The 24,553-nt window shown below is 48.3% G+C and overlaps 1 protein-coding gene across 2 annotated transcripts in view; it reads left to right on the top strand.

Moving 5' to 3' along the window:
* The first annotated feature begins 16,313 nt into the window (after positions 1–16,313).
* LOC126541236 (uncharacterized) overlaps positions 16,314–24,553 on the top strand; it is a 64,650-nt gene continuing 56,410 nt past the window's right edge. For both annotated transcript variants that reach the window (XR_008614712.2, XM_050187929.3), the window contains exon 1: positions 16,314–17,303. Coding sequence is in view for 1 of the 2 variants with exons in the window: in XM_050187929.3 (XP_050043886.2) it covers positions 16,704–17,303 (600 nt within the window). In the remaining variant the exon portion in view is untranslated. The remainder of the gene's footprint in view (positions 17,304–24,553) is intronic.

Here is a 24,553-nt window from a genome sequence, read left to right on the forward strand (position 1 = left end):
GAAGCCTTTGGGTTCAGCGAGAGCAGGGAGAAAGTAAACGTGTCCACAATAGAGATTAGTAAGAGGTGATTGAAAGATTGGTGGACGAAAAGTATGGAAAGGACAAACAACGGAGGCGTGCAAAAATAAAGTTCACAATAGGGATTCAGAAACTTTGGTTATGGGAATGCATCGTGGGTTTTTTCCCTTCCCTTTTTCTTTAACATAGGTAGGACATTAGGCAATAAAATAACAAGAGCTTGGTGGCGCAACCCACCACCGCGTTCCAAAGGGGACGCTCAAAACCATCCATCCATCCATCCATCCATCTATCCGTGAATCCAATCGGGAGCTAATATTGATTACCGGTCAAGATAAGCAAGACAGGTTCAGATTATTGTGAAAAGGAAGCCAGGGAAATGATAGTGGCCTCGTTGCAGTGATAGGTAAATTTACGGAATAAAGCAGATTAGCAGATAAAGCAGAGTGCTGAATTACCATATGGTAGGACGTCAGTATAGCTTATAAAGACGAGGTCACGAGGCATTTGCCACCGCAAACACTTAGAAGGAATACCAGTAGATATAAGCATCGTGCCCAGATGAAGCCTGTCGTCGTACAGAGAATGACCAACAGCTCTAACATTGGTAAAATGGGAAGTTTGACAGCGCGAAGCGGGCACAGTTGGCTACGATGGACGCCGTAGTGAATTGTTCTCGATTAATTTTGACCAGCCGGGGTTCTGCTAACCTCGCGCTCAGCAGCTGCAAAGGCAAAGCCAGTAAGATACCGACAGTTTTACAGCGAAGCTTTCTTTGCCTCTTCCCTCCACTTTTCAGGTGCTCGCTGCTGGCCCTTGGCTGCTGTTGTGCACCATTGGCCGATACCGGGCGTAGTGCAAACGAGCACCTGATACAGTGCAAGCCGAGGCGGCCTGGTGCGGCAGACGATGACGTAGACGCGGACGTGAGCTCCAACACTAACACACCGTCATCGCCATGCCATCGTCGTTCCTCCGTCGTTGTCATTTCAAAGCCTTGATGCCTTTGTGATCGTTACTTAGTTGTCCTGTTATCGTCGCTCTTCCGCGTCTTCACTCTGTCGTTTTCATCGCATCGTCAATACGTCGTCATCACGCCTCCCTCTTCGCACAGTCATCGCCATGCCGTCGTGGTCGCTCCAGTGTCCTAATTTGGTCGAAATAATTCCAGTGTCGTCATATGCCTTAGTCGTCATCCCGTCTTCGTCATTACAGCTTCGTCAACTCAGGTCGACCTCTCAGACTTTCTTGTAAATAAGGTGTCCCTGTCTATCTCTTTCCACTAGAGGGCGCTGGGATTGTTCAGCTACCATCCTATTGGTCGAAGCATCAACCGGTCAGCTGTCGAGATAAGCAGGAGATGTTTAGAGTATTGGTGGAAAAAAAAAAAAACACGGAAGTGATTGATACGACCGGATCCGTTGCAGGCATAGGTAGCGGTACAAGGTAGATAGAGTAATATTGAGGAAGAGAAGAAAAAAGATACTACGGAGATGTATAGAAAAATGCTAGAATAAAAAGCATGTATAGCACACCTGAGTAGCTTGCCCGAATAGCTTGCTTGAGTAACTCAAGCAAGCTAGCTGACCATTTGTCACCACCCCGTTTCATAGGGGATGCCTAACAATTATCATGAGCAGCAGCATACCGCTGGAAGGATGGGTAGTGCATGGATATGTTTAGTCTTCGTTCTTGTGGGGTTATATATTACGCTTTATTGTTTTAAATTTCGAAGCAGTCATAGTCTTCTATATACGGCATGGCTCTGCCCACATGTATGATGATTGGGGGATAATTGCACTTATAGTGCTGTATTTTAAAACCTCGTTATAACGAAGTCGACCAATATATGTCTAAACTCTGAAAAGGTAAAAATATTAAAATATTCTTCGAGAAAAAGTCTTTCAGAGGTTTCAGAATGTATACAGTATGAACAGTCTACTGACAAAAATAAATTTTTGTAAGTGCCGGATTTGAGCTGTCCTAAATGAGTACACTAGGAAAATGCACCCCTATTGGGAGTTTTATAGAAGTTAAAATATTTCTTCCTTACCCTGATGTCATATTTCTCACAACGCACGCTGATTTTCTCATGGCAATTAGAACAAATTGCGTGTTTGTCCTGCAGAATCACAATGTGGTCGAATCGGCGAAATAAATCTTGTGTTTTAAGCAAATAATGTTGGCTATTTGCATGTAATGGCTTAGAGATATAAACATTCTGGCAAATGGCTGATATGAACAGTTGAAATGCGACCGGGTAGGTTTTATCACTTTCTACCCAGCAGTGCAAGAATGCATTCACGTGCACCAAGAATGGTGGGGCTTACATGCAAGCGGTGGTTTATTATGGGGTATTACATGCCAGTACGGGAAGTACAACGGGGCAGTCTACGTAGATGTCGCCGAGTATAAGAACAAGGACGCATTTGCAGTTGCGGTGGTGGACGGGCGGGGACGCTTAGTCACCTCTGGATCAGTCAAAACCCGCTCCTCAGAAACTGCAGAGGAGGCGGCGATAGCGCTAGCTATAGGTAATACTGAAGCTGACCTGATTTTCAGCGACTCTAAAACAGCCATCCGAAATTTGGCGAGGGGCAGAATCTCTGTCACAGCGGCAGGATTACTAAATCGGGCCACGGGGCGAGGGACTACGGAGGTGGAAATTGTCTGGGTACCGGCCCACTCTGGGAACCCTGGGAACGAGGCGGCTCACATGAATGCTCGAGGTTTCGTCAGCCGAGCAGGTGAGCCGGACGTTCCAGGGAGGTCCACGAGAGATGGGCTGGTGTCCTTTCACGACATTACTAACCATTACAAACTTGAGCGGAGAATTTACCCTCCACCGGACAAGCAATTGGTGAAGGCGCAGGAAAGCGTCTGGCGAAGATTGCAGACGAGATCTTTCAGTAACCCATACGTGTTAAACAAAATCTACCCGGACGTTCAGCCGGAATGCAAATGGTGCCAGGAACTGGCCACCTATGACCACATATTATGGAGCTGTAGCATAGCGCCGCCACCGGCGGATATTATGCGTGATCCTTCTCTCGAGCAGTGGGAGGCCGTGTTGGCCAGCTCAGACCCGGTCATCCAGACCAGGGCCGTGGAGTGGGCCACCCAGGTCGCCGTCAGCCATGAGCTGATGGCCATCTAGCACGGAATCGTCCGCACATGCGTTTTGACGAAAATAAAGTTTTTCCATCCATCCATACATGCCAGAGGCACGATATGATTACCGGGCACGCCGTAGTGGATGGCTACGACCTGGTGTTTCGACCACCTGGGGTTCTTTAACGTACGTCTAAATCTCATATTCGTGCCCGTAGATACGGACGTTCTTGCGGCGTTATTTATTGCGCTTTACCTCTCTAATTCTTCAAGAAATCAGTTTCCTAAACACGTCAAGACAGTAACTCCCGCATTCAGAAATTCACATTTAACTTGAAGCCCACGCTTGACTTGATCTAAATGACGCCTAAATTGAACGCGCCGAAGGAAACATTGTGAGCCTCTTGGACACGTTCACGACGGGCGTAATTTAGTTCAAGTCAAAAATGTAATTCAAGTTAAGACGTATTTCCGAATATGAGGACTAGTCTCGGTTTATAGAAATAATTGTACATTGTTGCACTTATAACGCAGCATTTTGCTGAAGATGATAAAGTTGTACAGTTGCAAAGCCGTTTGGAACCAGAACGACCAAGTTCAGGCAAATTTTATTACTGTAGAAGTCCACATAAAAGGCTGTGGTATTACCCATCATTCCTATGTTAGCTGAACCGTCGTACTTGATGCTCCTGTAGACACTAGAGCCAGACTTACCTTTGTTAATTTTTTGTAGGAAGCTCTATGGTAGGGAAGTGACCTCCAAGATCACAATGGTGCTGGGGCGATCTCGAAGTCCACGGGAGCATCTCTCGCGCAATACGGAAGACGTGCGTTGGGCTCCCACTTGCGGCAAGTTGCCTTTTCTCTCCCTTTCATTTCCCTATTCCATAATATTTTTACGCTTTAGTATTAAAGGAACCGTTCTTATCCCCGATACCTTTCACTTGGCTTCCTTTTCTGTTGACATCATATCGTTGCAACCAACAAAAGATAATAATAATCGAGGGCACTTAAGCACTTCTTATGAGTTGTGAATGCGAAAGCATTAATATCCAATGAAACGCCGCTGAGCGGTCCTTCGAGGTACGAACTCCTAGCGGGCAAGAGAGCGAGTTTCGATTTCGCCTCACCGAGGTGTAGTTGGAACGCAGGCGAGAGCTTGCACGGACAAGGAACGCGCGGATAACACAGACTTTCGAGAGCGAGAGTGAGGCTGATTTGGCATCGCGGCGATGCTCCCTCACTCAAAACCTGGCGTGCTACTGCGGCAGCAGGTGTTCCCTTTCGCCCACTCTGCTCAGTCGAGCTGCGCTTGTGACCCGGCGTCGCAGCCAATGGGAATTTAGGTGCCGTATCGCTGCTACAGACGCCGGTTGCTGGCATTTTCGCTCAATGAACAATTTGAGGCTTTCGCATAAAAAAAAGATATCGAGCCCCTCGAGCCCCCTCATTCTTTTCGCGCACCTCAAATGTATACAATCAACGTTTAATGCAGTGAGGTGGCTAGATGATCGTCCAGTGGGCGTATGCAGACACTACTGGTGCACCGTCACCGCCCATCATCGGCGCAGAAAGCATGTGAAGGCCCTTTAGTGCTTTTTTTTTTTGAAGAGTGACTGGCTCGTGCGAGCACCTTTGACTGCTGCGTGGTGCCGTCCGCGCACGGGAGCACGTTCACCGTGTTCCTCTTTCTCTCTCCCTTTTTTCTATTCCCCCATTCTCTCCGCCGACCATAGGGTAGCCAACGAGACACTCTCCAGCTTAACATCTCTAACCTCACGCCTTCTGTTCACGCTTTCTCTCTCTCCAGATCTGTACAAATATTTAGACTTTTTCTGAAAACGAATTTCAGAGAAGTACTGACACGAGCGCTGCCCAGTATAGAGCAAACACGACATTGTCGCAGGTTTTCGACTTTCTTGCGTTTTTCGTGCTCGTGACCAGCGTTTGTTTCGACTAGGGACGGACAGAAGGTGAGCGGCACACAAAGTTCGATCCCATGTACTCGTGCCTATTGTATAAACGCGGATGCTTATACTCCGTCTCGCGGCGCTGTTTTTCGGGGACAATTTGTCGTTCGTACGTTTCATCCTGCCGTCCAAACAAGCACTGCTTGCCAGTGCGCTTTTACTATTTACCTTGCAACGGTGCGTTATCGTCCCTGCTTGCGCGCTTATTGCACGGCCGACTGCGGTATGGCGTGACGATGGCGTATATACTTTTCAATCCTTCCCGGCGGTCACGATCGCTAGCCTTTTGTTCATTACGCGGCGAGCGGTAAGCGTTCGTTGCACGCACGAGGCTCACTCAACACTACCGGAGCCCTGCACAGAAAGCCGCGCTGTTTGCGGGTAGCTAGCCCAAAGTCGATTTTAATTACGGTGCTTCAGTGGGGCAACCATCTCGAGCTATCAGTATCGTTACAGCGTACTACAATACTAGTATTACAATGCATTTTAGTATAGTCAAGGTGCAGCCAGTCCGGCCGTGACGAACATGTTGCGCTGGCGAGGTAACGACAACGAGAAAGTTTCCTTGCTGCGGAACAGGATGACAACCGGTGACGTCTTCTGCAAAAAAAAAAAAAAAAAAAAAAAAACCACGCGATCGCTTCTTGGATGTGCCGCGGCCGATAATTTCACGAATGAAAAGTTCTTGAGCTGAATAAAATGTGCGCTTTAACGAAGGTACTTGAGTTCAATGAAAAGTACTTCGGTATGAAATTACATTTTGGTTTGCGGTCGGGGGCCGCGCCCGAGACTCGAACCCGAAACTTTGTGCTCAGCAGCAGGACGCCGTATAAGCCACCGCGGCCCGGTCTACGACATCTATTTGAACTCCTGTGCAAACCATGTCCCTTTGCCAGCCTTAAATAGCTAACAGGTTATATGGTATGCTGTTTATCAGTTGCGCCATGATTCCACGCACAGAATTTCTTTGGTGTTTCTCCGAGCGTGTGGCGCCTGTGTGCCCACTGAATGCTGCGACCAAGCGGAACAGTAAGAAAGGGCGCGTTCATATATAGGCACGTTACCGCCTTTTATCCGGTAGCCTATAGATAAGCTTTTTTTTCAAAACATTATTTTACCTTTATTTCCCCCCTCTTCCCCCCCCCATTTACTTTCCGCGGGTGACCTGACCGAGTAAACTGGGCCGATCTCGGAGGCAGTGTAATCGAAGCTGGGCCAATCTCGCGGCTACGTAATCAAAGGTCGTGACCTGGTGGGTCGAGTCAGACGCCAGCGGACAATGTGTCTCCTCGCAAATGTTTCGATGTGGAATGTAACGCGAGCCGAGGCACTGTCACAGAACCCGCATGCCTCATAGCAGTAACTAATATAGCTATCTATAGTAAGTGTCCCCGGAGACGAATCAGCGGGTCCACAAGGAATTACAGTCACCTAACATTGTTAATAATTTTCCGATGCTGTCTTCTTCTTTTTTAAAGATACAATTCCCCCCACCCTTCTTTTTTTCCGTGAAAATATAGAATCAGTCAAAACTGCGTGTGACTGGAAGATCTATTTCTGTTATTAGCCATCGATACACGCTGCAAAATATAGCCGCAGGCATGTGCTCGGCCTACCGCGCGGTTGTTCACACAATGTCGCTGCACTCTAGTGACGACGACAGGAAAGTTCTTTCAAGGAATACGGCGTTTTCAGGACGGCCTCAATAGCAAGCGAGATCTTATATAGGCGTACAAAATATAACTGGCGCTTGGAACACACCATCGCCCACAAGAACGCGAGCTGTCGTTCTCCTCGGTCCCTATGACGTTTTCGAAGTGTGCCAATAGATATGCAGCCTGTGTCGACTTATTCAATCCTCTTTATATCAGGGTTGGTAATACCGATGAACGATTAATCGGTTAATCGATTGAATGTATCCCGCGAAACGATCATTATTCGTCGATGTCCACCTTTCATGTAGCCGACTGAATCAGTTAGACCTGTTCGATTGATCGTTTTCGAGGGTTTGACAGTAGTGGCGCGAAAATTTCGAAATCGTTCGGGATCGGTTACGCATGAGCAGTGACTGTGCAGTTGTGGTGGAGCAACTGCCGACTGTTCTTCCGAGTGATGCCGAGACGGGCGCTTCCCCTCTCCGCCCCCCCCCCCCCCTCCACATTGCACGCGCCACCACGCAGCCCGAAGCCGGAGGCTTGAAATGTCCTCGCAGTTCAAGACATGCCATAGCAAACCTAGTCGTTGATCGTCGTGCCACTCACCCAGTCCACTGAAGACGTGGCACGGCATGCGCGCAGATATGTGAGCATGGACTACGTGACATGGCGATGGAGTTCGTGTCGATTCCAGCAAATCTGTAGCGTCCGAGCATCTATTCTTGCCAGCTGGTGGTGTGGCCGTTCAAAGGTGTCGGTTTCCGCCAAACATCCCAGCCAATTTACATTCCTTCGCTCTCTAGGAAATAGGGTGTGGTTTAAAATCCTAATCCGGTAAATTTCTTTTCCTCGTGTTAATATCGCAATTTCTTGCGTATTTTATTTGGACTTCACCTTTGACTTAGGGTGTGGTTTAAAATCCTAATCCGGTAACTTTCTTTTCCCCGTGTTAATATCGCAATTTCTTGCGTATTTTATTTGGACTTCACCTTTGACTTCTGCCATTTCTTCTTATTTCTCGTTTAACTGCAGTACTGTACAGGGATTCACTGTTGTCATGTATCTTATTTAATTCTGCACTAAATGCCATTTTATAACATATGTCTTTATCTTTTCAAAAGCCACTACTGCCAACTATATTTAGTTTTTAACAAGTTAAAGCTTATACTTTATCAAGCGTGTATACACTTCTGTTTCAAACTTGGTTCCACCTCTCAAACATTAAAATAGGGTTCTACAAAAATAGATAACAGTGTTTAAACCTTTTTAAAAGTGCCCTGCAAAAATTTAGATCAATCAATTAACGGTGGGAAAACTCTGCATCAAAAGGGATTAATCGATTAAAGGCTAAAATGGTGAATTATTTATCGTTAATCGAATAAAATAACATATTCGACCGTCCTTATATCCAAGGTATTTCAGCGAACAATTTCACAAAATTTTGAGAATTGCCTACGGCACATAGCACAAGTCTAGTCCATGAGTCTAGTCCATGAGCTAGACGAAGAGGCGGACATTACTTGCACAAAAAAAAAAATGAAATGCGTAATGGACTAACAAAAATGCACTAGTTACTTTTCAATTAATTACCTTATGGCACATATTGCAATTTACAAATTCTAGCGGGTGAGATTGCAAGGCACGTCCGCTTGAAGAGTATTGTGTGGATGACAGCATTTATTAGATATGCGCCGTCAAACTTGCGGTAAAAAGGCGCTGTCGTTCCACTTACTTTCTTAACAAAACTTCATTTTATACATTCAAGCACGAAAATAACTGGACTGCCAATGCATTTCTCCATAAAGTTCGTGAATTAATATCTCGAAACTGGTGTCAGACTGAGAACTCGTAGCAAGTGGATCCGCCTTGCGAACTCCCCGGCTAGAATTTGTAACTTGCAATATGTGCCATAAGGTAATTCGTTAAAAACTTAATTAGTGAGTTTTTGTTAATCAGCCGACTATTTTTTTCATTTTTTTTTGTGTATGTAATGTCTGCTTCTTCGAGCAGACCATCCCATGAGCTAAAATTGTGCTATCTGCTAAAGGCAATTAAAAAAAAATTGAAAGTGTTCGCTGAAACGTCCGGTATGTCTGCCGTCAGAATCAGCACACTTCTGTGCAAATAATCATGAAACCTTTACTATATAATACATTTCCGTTAAGGCGAACTCGGTTAAAGCAAATTTTTAGATATAAGGAAAATTTTGTGAACACTGGGTAGGTTTCCCAAGAACTAACGGAAAAAAACAAAGAAGACATCCGCTCAACAATTAACTGCGAAGCAATTAAGCCGAACATCCGCTGCTAACACTGACTCCTGCAGCTCAGCTCAGCAAGAAACCCAGGTCAGCGGAATCGCTGGAGGCGATTCTGTTATCTGTACGCGAGAAGCGAATGGAGCTTCCGTGAACATAAACAACTATACTCCAGCGTCCACGATGACGTGCTTATCCTGCAAGGCTGACACCATAGAAACAACGATTCCGTGAAGTCCTCGATGTGTCTATAGGTTGACAGGACGCAACCCAGGAGCCACAATAGAACCAGCGGCCTCACACATGATGCAGAAGATATAGTCCTGATTATTCTTGCGCATTTTTTTTTTTGAGACATGAACGTACTGAAGGAATTTGAGCAAGCTAAATGAAGTAACGCTATTTGTGACAGCGCGCAACTTCGCAGGGCGCCGGCGAGTATGGAGCACCGCAGGGGGCAGTTCTTTCAGGGCCGAGTCTGGCCCGAGCTCGAAAAAGCCATGCGTTGACCCGCCTGAGCGCGGTCCGGTGATTTCAAATGTGGCCCGTACCCGGCCTGGGCCCTAAAGATCAAGATCCGGCAGGACGCGGCTCGGCCCGCAGTTCGGTTCGACCCATTAGCCCTTGAGCTTAAACGAAGCATGGTCGAGTTCTCAGTTATTCTGAAGCTAGCAGCCGAACACACATGGATCATTCGATTATTCCGTATGAAAGCATACGTACAAAATGGTCAGAGAGGAAAAGAGGGTATAGAGCAGGCTGGCCACTGTCACCGAGAGGGGCACAACGCCTGCCTACTCTTTAGGAAGGAGAGAATAGGAAAGGATGTTTAAGATTATTTGCAAGAGGCAGATTTCAGTGCGCCATGTTTTCCGCTGCAATTGCTGTTCAAAAATAAAAAAATAAATAAAAAAATAAGGAGATAGGCGTAAAATGAAAACAAAATCACATCTTCTCTTCACATTCTCCTGCGTTAGCGGGTGATATGAGGAACCGTACTACACTTTCTAAACAGTTGTGCCGCAATATGTATAGCGAACGTAGAGGTGAACCGCCCGTAATGATCACTAGTCATTTGTTCTCACTTATGTATCTCAAATAATCATAATACCGTACAGTGATGGACCTTGAGCCGACAAACCTTGGTGCTAATGTAAATTTAGGTACCCTGGTTTGTCGGCTTTCACGAATGCCATAACACACTACCACAAGGAGATTTTTAAGTGACATTGGTGAAATTGATGAATTGGTGATACGCATGGTTAACGCTCATGTGCAATCACATTGTCACAGGAAACCTGCCACGTTTATTCCTTTATTCGGCTTCATTATAATGCTGTGACTTTACCAGCCGACAATATTGGCATCCATGTTTCGTAACATGAGCAACTTTTTACTCTCTACGCTGTTTAAACACGTAGGGGCATGTGCAACGTAGGCAAGGTAGTTTTTTTCCTTCTCATCAAGTTGGGATATGCTATTCTTGTTTGTTCACGCAAATTCTCATGGAAGCTACGCAGTGCTAGAAAAACAAATACAAGGCAGTGAACACGAGGGTTGAGCCCCTTAACGTGTGAAAATAGCATAAAGATTGAACTGAGAGATTTAAATTTTCTGCGTACTGTTTTATTTCTGTTTCTGTTTTGTTCACCAACGGTTGCGAAATTTTGTAGCATCCGGGTTGGCTTAATGTACTTATCAAAGAACCACGGACATTTGAAAGTCTAAATTGGAGTAGCTAGATTGATTACACAATAAACTTCGCAGGATATTTAGATGTGGGACAATGGGAAGAGGCGTCGAATAATTTTTTTTTTTTTCATATTGCGCCATTCTGCCAAAACCTGCTGTTATCACCTTCAAAAGGCAGCATATATCAGTTTATGATCTCTCACCAGACATTGAAATTGGGTGAATCTCGAATTTATTTTCAGCGAGAATGCCACGACTTAAAGCTTCATGCAGCGTATTTTGCTGCGAGTCGCAGTATATTAAAGCAGCATTTATGAGTAACAGTAACATTTATAAGAACCGCAGTCTATCCACACATTGCAGAAGCTGTTTAACACAAAGCGACGCCTGAATTCATTTGTGGCAGGCGCAAATCATTGAAGAGGTCATTTCTTATCCCTTTTGTTCACCGCTCAACTCGCGGCTCGTAACGCTTAAACTCTATATCTTCGCGATGGCCTCTGGGGTCTGGCGTTGGCGCAGCTCCATCTGAGCCTCTTTCTTGGCATGACGAAGGGCTTCGCTTTCTTCTGCTGTTGTCTTTTCAAAAAGACGCATCTTCGATGCACGAGCAACTTTCAATGGAGAAGCCTTTGCTTGGGCTTATTTATCAGCACGCCTTCGTTTCAGCAGAGACGTGAGGGGCTGGAAAAAAAAAAAAGAACAGAGAATTTCGGGGAGAAACTGCTTTTTCTTGTTTTTTTTTCAGTGAATAAAAAAAAACCGTAAAGAACAAAGGGTCCAAATTTACCACGTAAAGGGGAGTGCATTAATGTAAATTATGCGGAGGTTAGATTGCCGTCACTTTGTGAGGGCAAAACTTCAGGCGACATAATGTTTCATCCAGTTTTTGTAACATATTCGGTGGTGGCAGTGGGCTAGCTGCATCTCCATTGTTCGCTGCTTCGAGTGGCAACTCCCACATGCATTGCTTATCGCGAGACACAGGATTAAGCCTATTTTCGGGTTAGGAATGACAGAGCGGACACTTCTGGTAATGGGCTCATTCACAATAATCCAGAAAGAAGTGACATTGGAAACTTTTGAGATGCCTCACCTAGTCTGTCCACGGACGTCTCCGCCTATACGCAGGAAAGAATTGGTCGTTTTAAATAGTTTCGTATTATTTCTTTATGGGATAACTGTCAATCCAATAATTGCGTAGGCTACACAAAGCCTCCGTTTTTCTCGAGAACGCAGCCAGTAATTAATTAGGCTGCGCTTCAATGCGGCCAGCTCAAAGCGCGCGCCAATTGTTGGAGCAGGGGTTCGGACATGTAAAAACGCACTATTCACGTCACCGAGATCTGATATGGCGGCCTCGTGGTAGTGGACACCCCTGAAGCGTACACACACACATTTTGACCGCGCTGCAGAAAGCATAGATCACGAGCACTCAACGAGAGAAGAGTGGGAAAACGGCTTCTCCTGCGTTTCCAACAGAAGCGCAGAATTGTAATGGCAAATATGGCAGCTTTCGGCAACACGATCATCTTGTAGATTTTAACCATTGTATAACAAACTTGCACGCCATTTAGTTGCTTGTAATACTTCGCCATCGCCACTCGCACTTTCAGAGACAAAAAAATTGTCTCATTTCTTGCGTCCAAAGACACGCTGTACTTGTTGCAAGTTAAAAAAAATTAAATTATGAGGTTTTACGCGCCAAAACCACTTTCTTATTATGAGGCATGCCGTAGTGGAGGACTCCGGAAATTTCGACCACTTGGGTTCTTTAACGTTCACCTAAATCTAAGTACACGGGTGTTTCCGTTTTCGCCCCCATCGAAATGCGGCCACCGTGGCCGGGATTCGATTCCGGCCACGGTGACAGTCTTCGGGCATGACAGTCTTCTTGCGAGGGTGAGGCATTCGGCCAACCGATTGTGGGCGCAACCCAACGAGCCAAGAAGGTGATGACGCGCTCTCACATGACGCTCACGTAAATACTTGCACCTGCGCCTCCTCACTACTTAGTCTACTTTCTCACACCGGTCTAGCTATTTGCTTCTTATTCATCCCCGTGAGCCTTACCATCTCTCCTAGCTGTTTTTGGTGATAACCCACAAAGTCAAGCGTCCTTTCAGCTGCAGCTGAAACCAAAATCTACAGCTACAGAAACCAGAATCTTAGCCATCAGGACGATAAGGTGGAACTAGAGTTACCAGTCTCATGGTGTGCTATCGAACGCACACATACATCGTACTGAAGGTGCCAAGAAGACCACAATGACAAAGCGAAGAAAGCGCCTGGCAGCTTGGATAGAGAAACACATGCACTCCAGTAGAAAAAAAAAGGATTGTGTGAAAGAAGTCAAAGTAAAAAAAAAAAGCACACATGAGAGCAAAAGAAGCCCTGAAACCATAGAATAAAGTAAGATCGCATGGAAACAACCACAACTGCAGCATCGGGTCAAGAGTATTTGCAGCGCCTGCAGAAAACTACGCTGACAGTCATCGTAGTTTGACCACGAGGATTGTCATTGGAATGCGCCACAAGCAATGGAAGCACCGCTGTAAGAGGAAACATTCTTAGCGTCAATCGAATGTAATCTTAGGCAACGTCAAGAAATTCACAAGTATTTTCACAGAATGCAGGGGAGAGGGCGCGTTGAAGCGGAAAACATTGTAGTGTCTACGCGGCAGTTAAACCATGGCATGCGACCTTCGACGCTATAGAGGCATGCGAATATCGGTTTGACCGCCATCTGGAGCGGATGAAAGATTTTTGGGGAATTGCATGGACTAAGTAGTAGCTCTGCGCCGTAGTCTTTGTTCTGATCAGCAGCTTGACGCTGCCGGCATCGCGGTAGACAAACGGGACCGGCTTCATTAAACTACCACGTCGTTCCAAAGTACCGGCTGCTGCACCTGGTACACAGTACTGGAGCGACCGCCCGTCACTACACGTTGTCCCCGCTCTTGGGAGATCCAGTTACTTCGCCTGGCCTCCACGCGGGAGTCATTTCCCCCTGCTCTTTCTTCCACTAACAGAACTGAAAGCTTTAGGTCAGTGCTCTGAAAGAACATCCGCGTTGAAGGCCTTACTCGCGTTATTAAAGTTCCGGCGGTCTACGGGGCTTAACGATAGACTTTAAGAACGTCGCCCCCTTCCGCTCGTGTCGCTTTCTCTCTATCTCCCCCTTCCACTTTCTTTCTCTTTTTATCCCCCTTAATCCTTCCCCCCGTGTAGGGTAGCCAACCGGAACTACCTCTGTTTAATCTCCCGGCCTTTCTCTGTATTCTCTCTCTCTCTCTCTCTCTCTCTTGGAAGCGAGGTGGCTGCACGACTGCGCCACCACAGCCACTTGGAAAATCTGCTTTTAGTGCGGAATAAAGCCAATCGACTCTCCGTTCTCAACCTGTGAAAACGTGTATTACTTGCCTCCTCTAAACCGAGCTCCCAATAGAAGGGCTCCAACATTGATCCGCAGGGCGAAGGGCTGACGCCCATCTATAGCTAATCAAAAAGTGCGACAAAATGAAGAATTAAGAAGAGTGCACACCCCGTACAGCTGTTGGTGAATTAAGTTTACACGACGTTTCTTGTAGCGCGATGGAAGATGTTGCAAGCAGAAGGTTGCATCTCTCGCCTGTCATCATCATTCAACATTCCTGCCAGCCTGTGAACTTTAAAAAATAATGTCGCGCGGTCGCGACACAGAGGCGGTTATGTAAAGCTTGATTTTTTGAAGGATAGGTAAGCACTTTATTAACGGTCATTTACCTTTTGACGCACAAGCATTTACTTTTAGAACACAAGAAGCAGCAAACTTGGAATAGCAGAGGCTGACAAGAAAAAACATTCTTAGATTATTTACTTTTTCAGCGATTCTAATCTTGCTCATTTCGTTTGCTTTAGTAATTGCCTGTATAAAGTTGCTCGAAGGAACTACCCCCGGGTGTCCTTTCCCCATCAGGAGACTTGCAACAGAAAATTTGAATGACGATGAGTTAAATTGTTTTCGTCATCAGAATTTCTTTTTCGTACAACTTGACGCAACGTTCGTAAACTCTTAGAAGGAGCCCTAATTCACAAACTTTACGGAATATCTGAGAGGGTTGGCAAATATGCATTCAGATTTAAGGTACAGTAAAGGAAGAAGATCAGGGTAGCCATGGAGTCGGTCTCAGTATGGTATGGTATGGTATGGTATGGTATGGTATGGTATGGTATGGTATGGTATGGTATGGTATTGTGAACTTTATTCAGGTCCTGAAGATCAACCCTGAGGTTGGTGCAGGCGGCTCCCACGTCGGGACAGTAAGGTTTAACCTTACCGCCGTATCGTGAGCCTTCTGGACGGCCTGTACTTGATCTAAAAGAACTTCACTCTGAATGACTCGTCGCCACCGTTCTCTTTTCTTGTCACAGTCTGTGAAAGACACACTACACAGCCAAAGCAGATGATCCAGAATCTCAGTCTCAGTTAATTAACGGTCTCATTTAATTATCTAATTAAAATCTCGGGTGGTCTCACATGCCAAAGCCACGATATGATTATAAGACACTGTACCGCATATACCGTGCATTGGGTGCTTTAACATGCACCCAATGCACGGTACGTTGATGCTTTTGCATGTCGCTCCCATCGAAATGCGGCCGCCGCGGCCGGGATTTGATCGCGCGCCCTCAGGCTTAGCAGCGCAACACCAAAGACACTACATCCCCACGGCGGGTCGGTCTCGGTTCTTTAAATGACGAACCTGCTTTCCCAGGAGAAACTGAACCGGAACGAAGTTGGAGTGCTTTAAACAAGAGCTGCACAGGCATTACTTTTTTTTCAGTTCGGCGTCCTTTAAATGACACAAAGAGGTTCGCGGGAGAGAAAGAAAGCAAACGTCGCCGGTAACAAATAATAACACGGCAAACGGGACTTATTTGGTGATGTGGGGGTAGTTACGCGTGCGTGCGTGTGTGTGAAAGAGATAGAGAGTGTTTGTTTGTTTGTTTGTTTGCTTAAGGAGAGCACCGTCGGCGCTCGCGCAGGCCCTGAGCATTCTCGTTGCTTTTTCTTTACCTGCCTGTTCGAACGAAGAGCCCATCGGCGCAAAGGCTTTGAAGGTGAGAACGCGTGAACAGTGCTTGCTGGAAAAATGCGCTCGGAAAATCTGTCACACTGTAGGCGCAGGGAGCTCTTTCTTTGGTCACCACCAAAGCGACCGTTTCACTTGGAACACGTCGAAGCGATGTCGTTTGGATTGCAGATAATGTACTGGGGAGATACTTTGGCCAAGTAGGAATAGGCAAGCCGGGAACAAGAGACAGGGTGTAGCGGGTGTCTGAATAAGGGTATCAGAAAACGATCTCGGAGCCACAGTAACTGCCGATAATGTCACCGCAAATGATCTCAATTGACGCAATTTGAGTGAAAGAGAACTTCCTAAAAGGAAGAGATAACGGGGCGCAGAGCACGGACGAAGGAATGTAACCGCAAGCGTAGCCAAGAAAGTTTCAGTGTATACCGATATAGCAACTGACATCTTTCAGCGTAGGTAATGGCAAGGTGCAAAGGTCGAGCACGACACAGGGATTCGCGACTCTGTCGGAGGGAGTCATCCTTGGATAGCACCTTCGGAAAAGATGGGGGGTGGGGGAGGGGGGGCGCTACCGGAGCCTGACATATTGGCCTGGTCGCTGGGTGGCGGCTTCCGGTGCGCGAAATGCCAGGGTTCAGGAGCCCCCGCGAGACGTGAGGAGGTCCGCGAAGAAGCGGAGGGGGCGCTGGCCGCGCCCATCGATCCGGGGCCGCCCAGGCGTCGCCGCAACATCGGCCTCCTCCTCCGGCCGCTGCTCAGGCACCGGTGCGCCAAGGCTCGGGCTCAAGAAGAACAAAGGCTTCGAGACGGATCCCCCGAGCTGCAGCCGGTCGCCGGCCCTAGCATGCGGCCCACTGTGAGGGGGCCCCCGCATCCCGCCGCACGACGACGACGACACTGCACCGGCGGCTGCCGCGAGGGATGCTGCGAGGGGACGCGTCGTCGCCCGAGGCGGCAGGCGCGTCGTCTGCTGCCCTCGCGACGACGAGCCGCGGGCGGCGAGACGCAGCCGCCGCGGTCGTCGGGACGCGCGGGGGCCGAGCCGCGTCGTCGCGCTGCAGCGACTCCGAAGAGGACGAAGACGCGTGGTCGCGTGAGGACGACGGGTACGCGACGCCCCCGCGACTGCCGGGCCCGTCGTCGTGTGACGTGTCGCGTGACGACGACGACGACGACGAGGCGGGCCCCCATCCTGCTCCGGCGCTTCCCCGCGATCGACCGGCGGGAGCCGACGTGACGGGCGAGCGACGTCAGCGGCGCATGCGTTGCTGCGAGCCGGTCGCGTCGAGCGCGGCCGCCGATCGCCGCGGCGGCTCGTCGGGTCACGAGGCCGGGCCCGCTGCCGCCGCCGCCGCGGCCGGTCGCAGGGCCATGCCGAGCGGCCTGATGAAGCCGCTCGTGGTGCTTGCCTTCCCGGGCATGTACCTCGTCTACAAGATCACCGAGTTCAAGCGCCAGCAGCAGGAGCACAACCGGCGCAAGGTCACCGAGCGGGAGCTGGCGCACCTCAACCACAAGATCGTGAGTGGGCACGGCTTGTTTTTTCTTGAGCGCTGCCTGTCACACACGTACAGTGATCGGCGGCGCCGTGTGTGTTCGCGGGTTGTCCTTCGCGCCGGCGCTGCTCTCTTCGAGTGGCCTCGAAGGCACGTTAGCTGCGACTGCCACTTGGGACGGTGCGCGAAAAACGAAGCATTTTCGCTGAATTAATCGGTGTATTCGCTCCTGCGCTATAGTGTGCTTGGCGAGGCGACTCGCCGTAGTTGCTTGTACGTTCGAGTGGCGAAAAACAACAGCGTCAATGCCATCGCGTCGATGTTTGGCAGCACGGTTCACGTGACTAGCATCGATAGGCTCGTTTTCTTGACGATCACCAAAGCGAGGGGAAACTACGAGCAAGTTTTGTTTATTTTTAATGAAATGACGGTGCCAATCAGTCGTCGGCGTATAGTATATATAGGTTTTTAAAAGGCCGAACACGATAAAGAGTGTACTTGCGGATTGTATTTACTGGGTGTGCGCTGCTGTTTCGAGTATTCAGTAATCTCCGGTATTTCCAAATAAACTCGAGAGATCGCTTAAAATGTGAAATGATGGCACGACGGGCACGCAAAACATCAGCCTCAGATAAATGCCATCACTATACTTTCTCGACATTGCAAGATAGATGACGCTGGTCGATGAAGGCCACCCCGTTTCGAGGGTGTTATACGATGCCAAGTAAAACGAAATCCTCTAACACGTGAACCCGCCCTTTAGCTTAAAAAACAAAAACAAATTTTGCCCATTCTTACAGCGCGTCTGACCGCGAAAGGCTTTGTTTTCCCTTGTCAAAAAATTGCCGCCAACTACCCTCCGCCCACTCTCGTTCAAAGCGAGGCCTCCATAGCGCGGTTTTGAACGCGACCGAAATGTCAGGGGTTGCCGAACATCACTTCTCTTCCAAGGCAGGTCACTGAAACGACGCTTGTCCCGGTACGACGCGATCACCGTGTCGCGAGGAATTTGACGAGCCTGCGTGACTGCCGATTGAGTCGCCGCGTCCTTGGCCCATTCATTCCTCGAGAGAGCGGCCTCCCTGCGCGCGCGCCCTTTTTTCATCCCAGCCTCCTTTGTGCTCGTCGCGACTGCGATGCGCGTGAGATGAAAAGGGCGCTCTCGGTGCGAGGAGCAGCTTCTTCTTGCGGTGGCCGCTGCCGTGATAGCGTCCTACAGCAGGACGCGGCGTGCTCGGCAAGAAAAGGGGGCTTCGCCTTAAGAACGCGTCGGTCGTGATTGCGCATTCTGACGTACCACGCTCTTTTTTATGCTTCGAAAGGGAGCAACCTAGAAGCCCCGCCTTCGGTTGCAGGACGCAGGTGTCTACCTTTGAAGCATTCCACCCGGTTTCAAGAGCGTAAGCTGACCTGCTCTTTGGTGGTCTTCTTGTCGGGTGACAAAGAACCGCTAGGCCTTTAGGCGCGGAGCGCAACATTCTTCGGCAGAGATATGATTATTGCGAGAAAAAGAAAATGAAGGAAATGGAAGCAAATAAAAAAAAAGAATATAGAGAACGGTTGACATTTGTCGTAACAAGAGTCTTTATTTTCTCTTATATTATCGAACGAGGTGCTCGCTGGAGCGTCCACTGTTCGGTATAGCCCTAGACCAACAACAGTGGGTGACATGTGTTCCTTATATCAAACCGCGTCGTTTGTAAAATCAACAACAACGCGCCTACAACGCCCTTCTGCAGGCCTTTACAATTTACAAAATAAAGTCGTCGAGCAGGCATGCGTACAAACGTCGCCGTTGTTTATACTTCGCTCGAAAAAATACAGGCGACAGAAGGCGAAGTTCGACCCAATGTTGGTGCCCTTCAAGACACACCGCTACGCCTTCCACCCTCGCACGTCTCGAAAAGAGCGCGGATGACGTGTGACGAGAAAGGAACTTGAACACCGAAGCGAGAGAGAGAGAGCGCCCGCTAGACTACCCACGCGTCTCGCTTATACCGCGTCGTCGTCGGGCAACCGTGGGTGTCACATACGCGGCGCGCTCCCTCGGAAAGTCCGTTCGCGTAGCATTGACGCGGTCTAAATATGGAAACCAGTGGGAGACCAGGGAGACAAACATACGGTCGCGCGATCGAGAGGGTACGCGGCAGCCGCCGCCGCCGCCGCCACTGTTTCTGTTTGTCCATCGCCGATTGCCCGTGGCCCGACGACGAGGAGAGGAGGTAAAAGGGAGCGTGCTCTCTCCCCACACCTGCCTCACTTTCTTCCCTGCTCCCTTTCATCGCCGCCCTAGGAGCGGTGTTTGACAGTGGGGCTTCTGGTCGGTTGATTAGGACCGCTCTCGCCGGTGGCTTGCCGAGGGCATGTGTGTGACGGGCAGGTCGAACCGACTGCGAAAGACCGTGGTTTACGCTCAGTACATAACGTAGACCTTATTTTATATCCTGGGCTTTTTGTTCCGTGTCGAAATATTCTGCTCATTTCTCTTGCGAAGAGAAGAAAGGATATATATATCTTGTTTGTTATACTGTCTGTAGCGCGTAGAAATAAAAAAAAAGACTAAGAATGAAAAAGGGAGAAGGGCTACGCCTGCTTGCAGTCACTGCGTCGGCCTGCGCCGTAATCGTTTAAACTGGCAACAAACTGTCATGGTTGTTGGGGGCAGACCTTGGAGGCCAAATCTAATAATTTACTCATAATAGAGTCCGCTGCCAGGTCGATTCACTTCGACGAAGGCGCTCGTAGCCTTATTTCGCTGATGATTGAGCGTCGGAGGCGGGCGGAGAAGAGTTACAGCGTTCGATCGTCCAAGAAAAGGAACGCGGTGTGACGAAACTAAGTTGTAAAGGTCGACACGAGTTTCGTATCGCTGACTAGCAATCTTGTGGGAGTTGTAAGAGCGCGAAATGACACGGAACAAAAAAAAAAAAGAACAATCACAAGAGGCGAGAGGCTGCGTCAAGTGCAGTGAAGTTACTCTACTACCACTGCGTTCGCGAACTCGCAATAAACTACGCGAATTTGCACACACAAAAAAGGAAAGATAGGCTGGAACGTCTAAGTACTCGTACACTGCTAATATTGCGTAAATTTAACAGACTGGGTAATTTTCCTGAGTGTAAGGCTTCAGCTTTGCTGAGTGAAAGTTTGCCAGCGTGACGTTAGCGCACTCGATTTTTAGATGAGCGGGTACGTCCGCAGTTGGCCTGCTCGGAAGGTGTAGATGCGGCTTCCACGATGACATCGCGTGGAACTGTGGGAAGCTGCTACTAGCACTTCACGCACTTGAAATATGTGGTCACGGAACATCGTTTTCATCTCAGTGGTGGCCAGTGTCGTCACTATTAAAGGGAACGTACGATTGGGAGAAACCGAACTTGGCGCTTAATTAAGACAGGAGTATTTTAATAAATTATTCGTTGTGATCACGGCGATGAAGATTCTTAAGTGTACGTCAGTCGCTTGGGATATTGTCGACGATAATTAGCTGTTACTTCTCTCTCGGTTACCACCAAGTTGAGAGAAAGAGAGAGAGAGAGCAAAACAGCGAGCGGGCTGGTAGAATATCGATTGGTTGATTGAGTGATTGATTTTAACATTCCAAAGCAATATCGGGGCTATGAGGGACATGGTACTAAATGGCTAATGATTAATTTTGACCACGTGGTATTTTTTAAATAGCACCTACGTATATTTAAGTGCACGGCCATACAAGACACTGAAGAACCGTGGCGGGTGCTAGCTGGCACAAGAAACTGGGCGAGAGTTTTGCGAATTAAAGTCGCAATGGCAGTTGCTGGCAATTGCTGCAAGCAATTGCTGTAAGCCCTAATTGGAGAATATATGCCAGAATCGTACGAAACAAACAAAAATAAATAAAACAATGAAAAAATGAGAAGAAAGACAAATCAGGAAGGGGAAACAGAGGACGAGAAAATGAAATAGCACAGGCTGTTAAAAACGCTATCGTGGACAGCCAGCACGCACAAACCAACAGCAACTATATCACTATTGCTTCTCCTTGAAAGGGTGCTCTGTCTCGTGCATGAGATGTTTGCCAAAAGTACAGCTTTACAGGAGCAAAAGCGCTCCGCGCGCACTCGCACGCACTCGCAACGCATGCACACACAGAAAGGGAGAGGGGCTGTCTGTTTTCTTCTTTATTGGGTTTCCTCTCATTTCTTTTCGGTGCAAATTTGGGCGCGTCTAGACCTCCCTGCTATAAAACAAGCAAACAGAGCGCAAGGGATGCTTGCCTCCCGCCACCCTCGGGCTCAGCGCAGTTACTGAGGTTACAAGGAGGTTGCAATTTTGAGTTTATCTTATCTACAGTCGAGTGCAGGAAGCTGAGATATTCGGGGAACAGTTTATGGTTTTACTAAGTACGACAGGAGTTATTTCATGTTTGAGACAAACCCAGCCAGCCTGAGCACAAAAAGGAAGAGAAAAAGAAAGAACATCAAAAACAAGAACAAAACGGTAGGAATCGAAGAGGGAGACACACACAAAGGAAATTAAGAGCGTTTAACACGCCGGGCTTCCCGACGGTCCAAGAGTAATAGCTTTGGAAAGTGGTAGGAGGCAAAGTGTCGCTGAGCCTGATAACAACGCACGAAAGGCGGTGCAAAAAAGAAAAAGAAAGATAAATAACATGTCGGCAAAGCTTCCCACGCACGTGAAACAACAACGCTCAACGACTGCACAACATGCAACTTGAATTATTATTTCTTTTTTTACATTTTAGCTGCACGCGTACAGTGTTGCGCCTATTCGATAAGTACTTTATTTTTCTTTCTTTTCATTCACTTCTTGAGCCAGCGTGGCGGTTTATCAACCTCTTCTTTTCGTTCTTTTCCTTTCACGCTTCTGGATCAAGTAATAAATTTTTACGGCTAATGAAACCGGGTCTATTTATGTTGTTTAGTATGTTGCTGAACGCCGTAAATCTAAAACTCTTCTGACGCAAACATGAAACGTTTATTTAGACAATTTCGCGCCTCGTGCTTCGTGACCTAGCCGAAAAACTTTTACTTCATCTGAGGAGTTTGCAATTGGAATAAAAATAATGCTACAAAATTGTGCTGTGACCCTGCACTTCTTATTCAGAAATTGTAACAAAGTAAATAAGTGATTGTCGTTAATTTCGATGTCTAGCCGTGTAAAGCTACACTCACTGTGACGAATCCTTTGTAACCACTTGCATAGTGAAAGCTCTTCATGAATTTTTCATAGATTGTCTATGCTTCTATGCCCATATGTGGATGGGAAAAGACGTGGACATGGATGTGACATAATTTACAAAAAGTAAGAATAAAAGAAAAAATTTGGAGGACGCTTAAGCTTCACCTTCAAGAGTGGAACGCGATAGCGCTATCGCACCCCGTGCGCACCGCCTACTCAAACGCGCTACGCCATCCAAACGTCGCGATCGGCACACTTAGCCGGGCCCCGACGTGCCATGAAGGCGGACGCGATCATGGGACAAGTGGCGCGCCACGTGTCGGGGCAGCACCGTACATTGCGAGGAGGGGTTTTTCTGCGTTTGCCGAAAGATGGCTCTGCGTGTGCGCAGAAGAAATCTAGTGGAAACGTACTTCGCTACTCAACTGCGACTTCTGTAAGTTACATGGTCATAAGTACCAATATACACCGCAGTACAACTTTCTACGGCACGCTTTGCACAAGGAACGGCTGATCCCTGACGTTGTTGCTTTGGGTGCCTACCAGATCAACCATGTGTGGGCCGTGACATTAAACAGCCCAGAGGCGACAAAGCAGTTGGCTGGATTGAAAGAACTTCAGGTCAAAGGGCGACGCTGTCTTGTCATCGACCCGCAGGAGCAGCAGGTGAGGCTTCGGCTTCATTGGTTGCTACACGGCGTGGCGGACGAAGAGGTACGTACGGCGTTGGCGGCGTTTGGCAAAGTGACCGAGGTTACTCGGGAACGCTGGCGTGTGGAAGGAGTGAACGAGAAAGGTTCGACTACTCGGACTGTGCTCCTGAAGCTCAAGAGTGGTCTGAAGGTTGACGACCTGCCACACCAGATTCGCGTCGCCGGTGAACTAGCGCTGTTGGTTGCACCAGGTCGGCCTATGCAGTGTTTGCGCTGCCATGGTTCGGGACATGTGCGTCGCGAGTGCAAGGTGCCACGTTGCTCACACTGCCGGCGTTTCGGTCACGTCGACACCCAGTGCGTTCGTTCCTACGCCGCAGTGACCGCAACGGCCGGTGATGAGGATTCAACGGTGCACATTATGGACGTGACGGAGGCGGAGGACGCAGCGAAAGGTAGCGGGGATGTGAGCACAACTGGGCCACATTGCGATGCCTCAACTCCAGCAAGTGAACATCGGTCAGAGGCAGTACACAGCCCGCCGGACTCTGCGGCAAAAACGGCTGAGGGAACAGACGACTCTGTAAAAGAAGTAAGTTCTCAAGTAGCCGAAACTCCCACACACGAAGTGTCTAAAAGGGGGGTTGTGAAAAGCGTCCCTCGTAGTTCAAGTGCGGACATGGACGCTTTCGGCGAGTCACTGAACGCCAGCGGCGTCGCGGGGAGTACTGGCGTCAGCTCGGCAGTTAAAAGACCCCTGGAAGACGCCACAAGCCAAGGAGACAAGGTCGGCGAGCGAAGCATCGAGGGACCGCCTGCGAAGACACCAACGGGTAGACGCACGAACCTCAGAGCAAGGCCTGGGGGCACAGCGGATAAGAAAGTTGACGACAAGCCACTTTCGCAAAGTGGTGAGACCGTCTCACCGGGCGGTCCCGGAGGCGTCTAGCATTGAGCTAGACGCGCAATGTAAGCGCCTTGCTCCGGGCCTACCGTTTCCAGAAATCAACGATGGCTTCTCAAACGTCACTTACGCTCGCCACTTTAAACGTTCGAGGTCTCGCCTCTAGGAAAAAACAAAGTCAACTGTACCGGTTGTTAATGGAAGAAGATCTGGACGTTTTGGCTGTGCAGGAGACGAAAGTGAAAGGAGAAGAGGAGACGGCGAACATGCTCCGGGGGTTCACTGCACGGTACCACGCCGTTGTGAGCCACGCTATCGGCAGGTCCGGTGGGTGCGTCCTCCTTGTCCGAAGGAATCCAGGACTGTCAGTGCAAAACGTTTCTTCGTGTTCTTCCGGTAGATTTGTGCTGTGTGATTTCACATATAGTGATATTTCATGGCGTGTTATGTGTATTTATGCTCCAAGTGTGGCGCAGGAACGCGTTAATTTCTTTTCTAACCTAAGACAGTATTTGTGCATTGATAAGCAGCTAGTTT

This window comes from Dermacentor andersoni, chromosome 2 (genome assembly GCF_023375885.2).
Source record: "Dermacentor andersoni chromosome 2, qqDerAnde1_hic_scaffold, whole genome shotgun sequence".
Taxonomy (NCBI): domain Eukaryota; kingdom Metazoa; phylum Arthropoda; class Arachnida; order Ixodida; family Ixodidae; genus Dermacentor; species Dermacentor andersoni.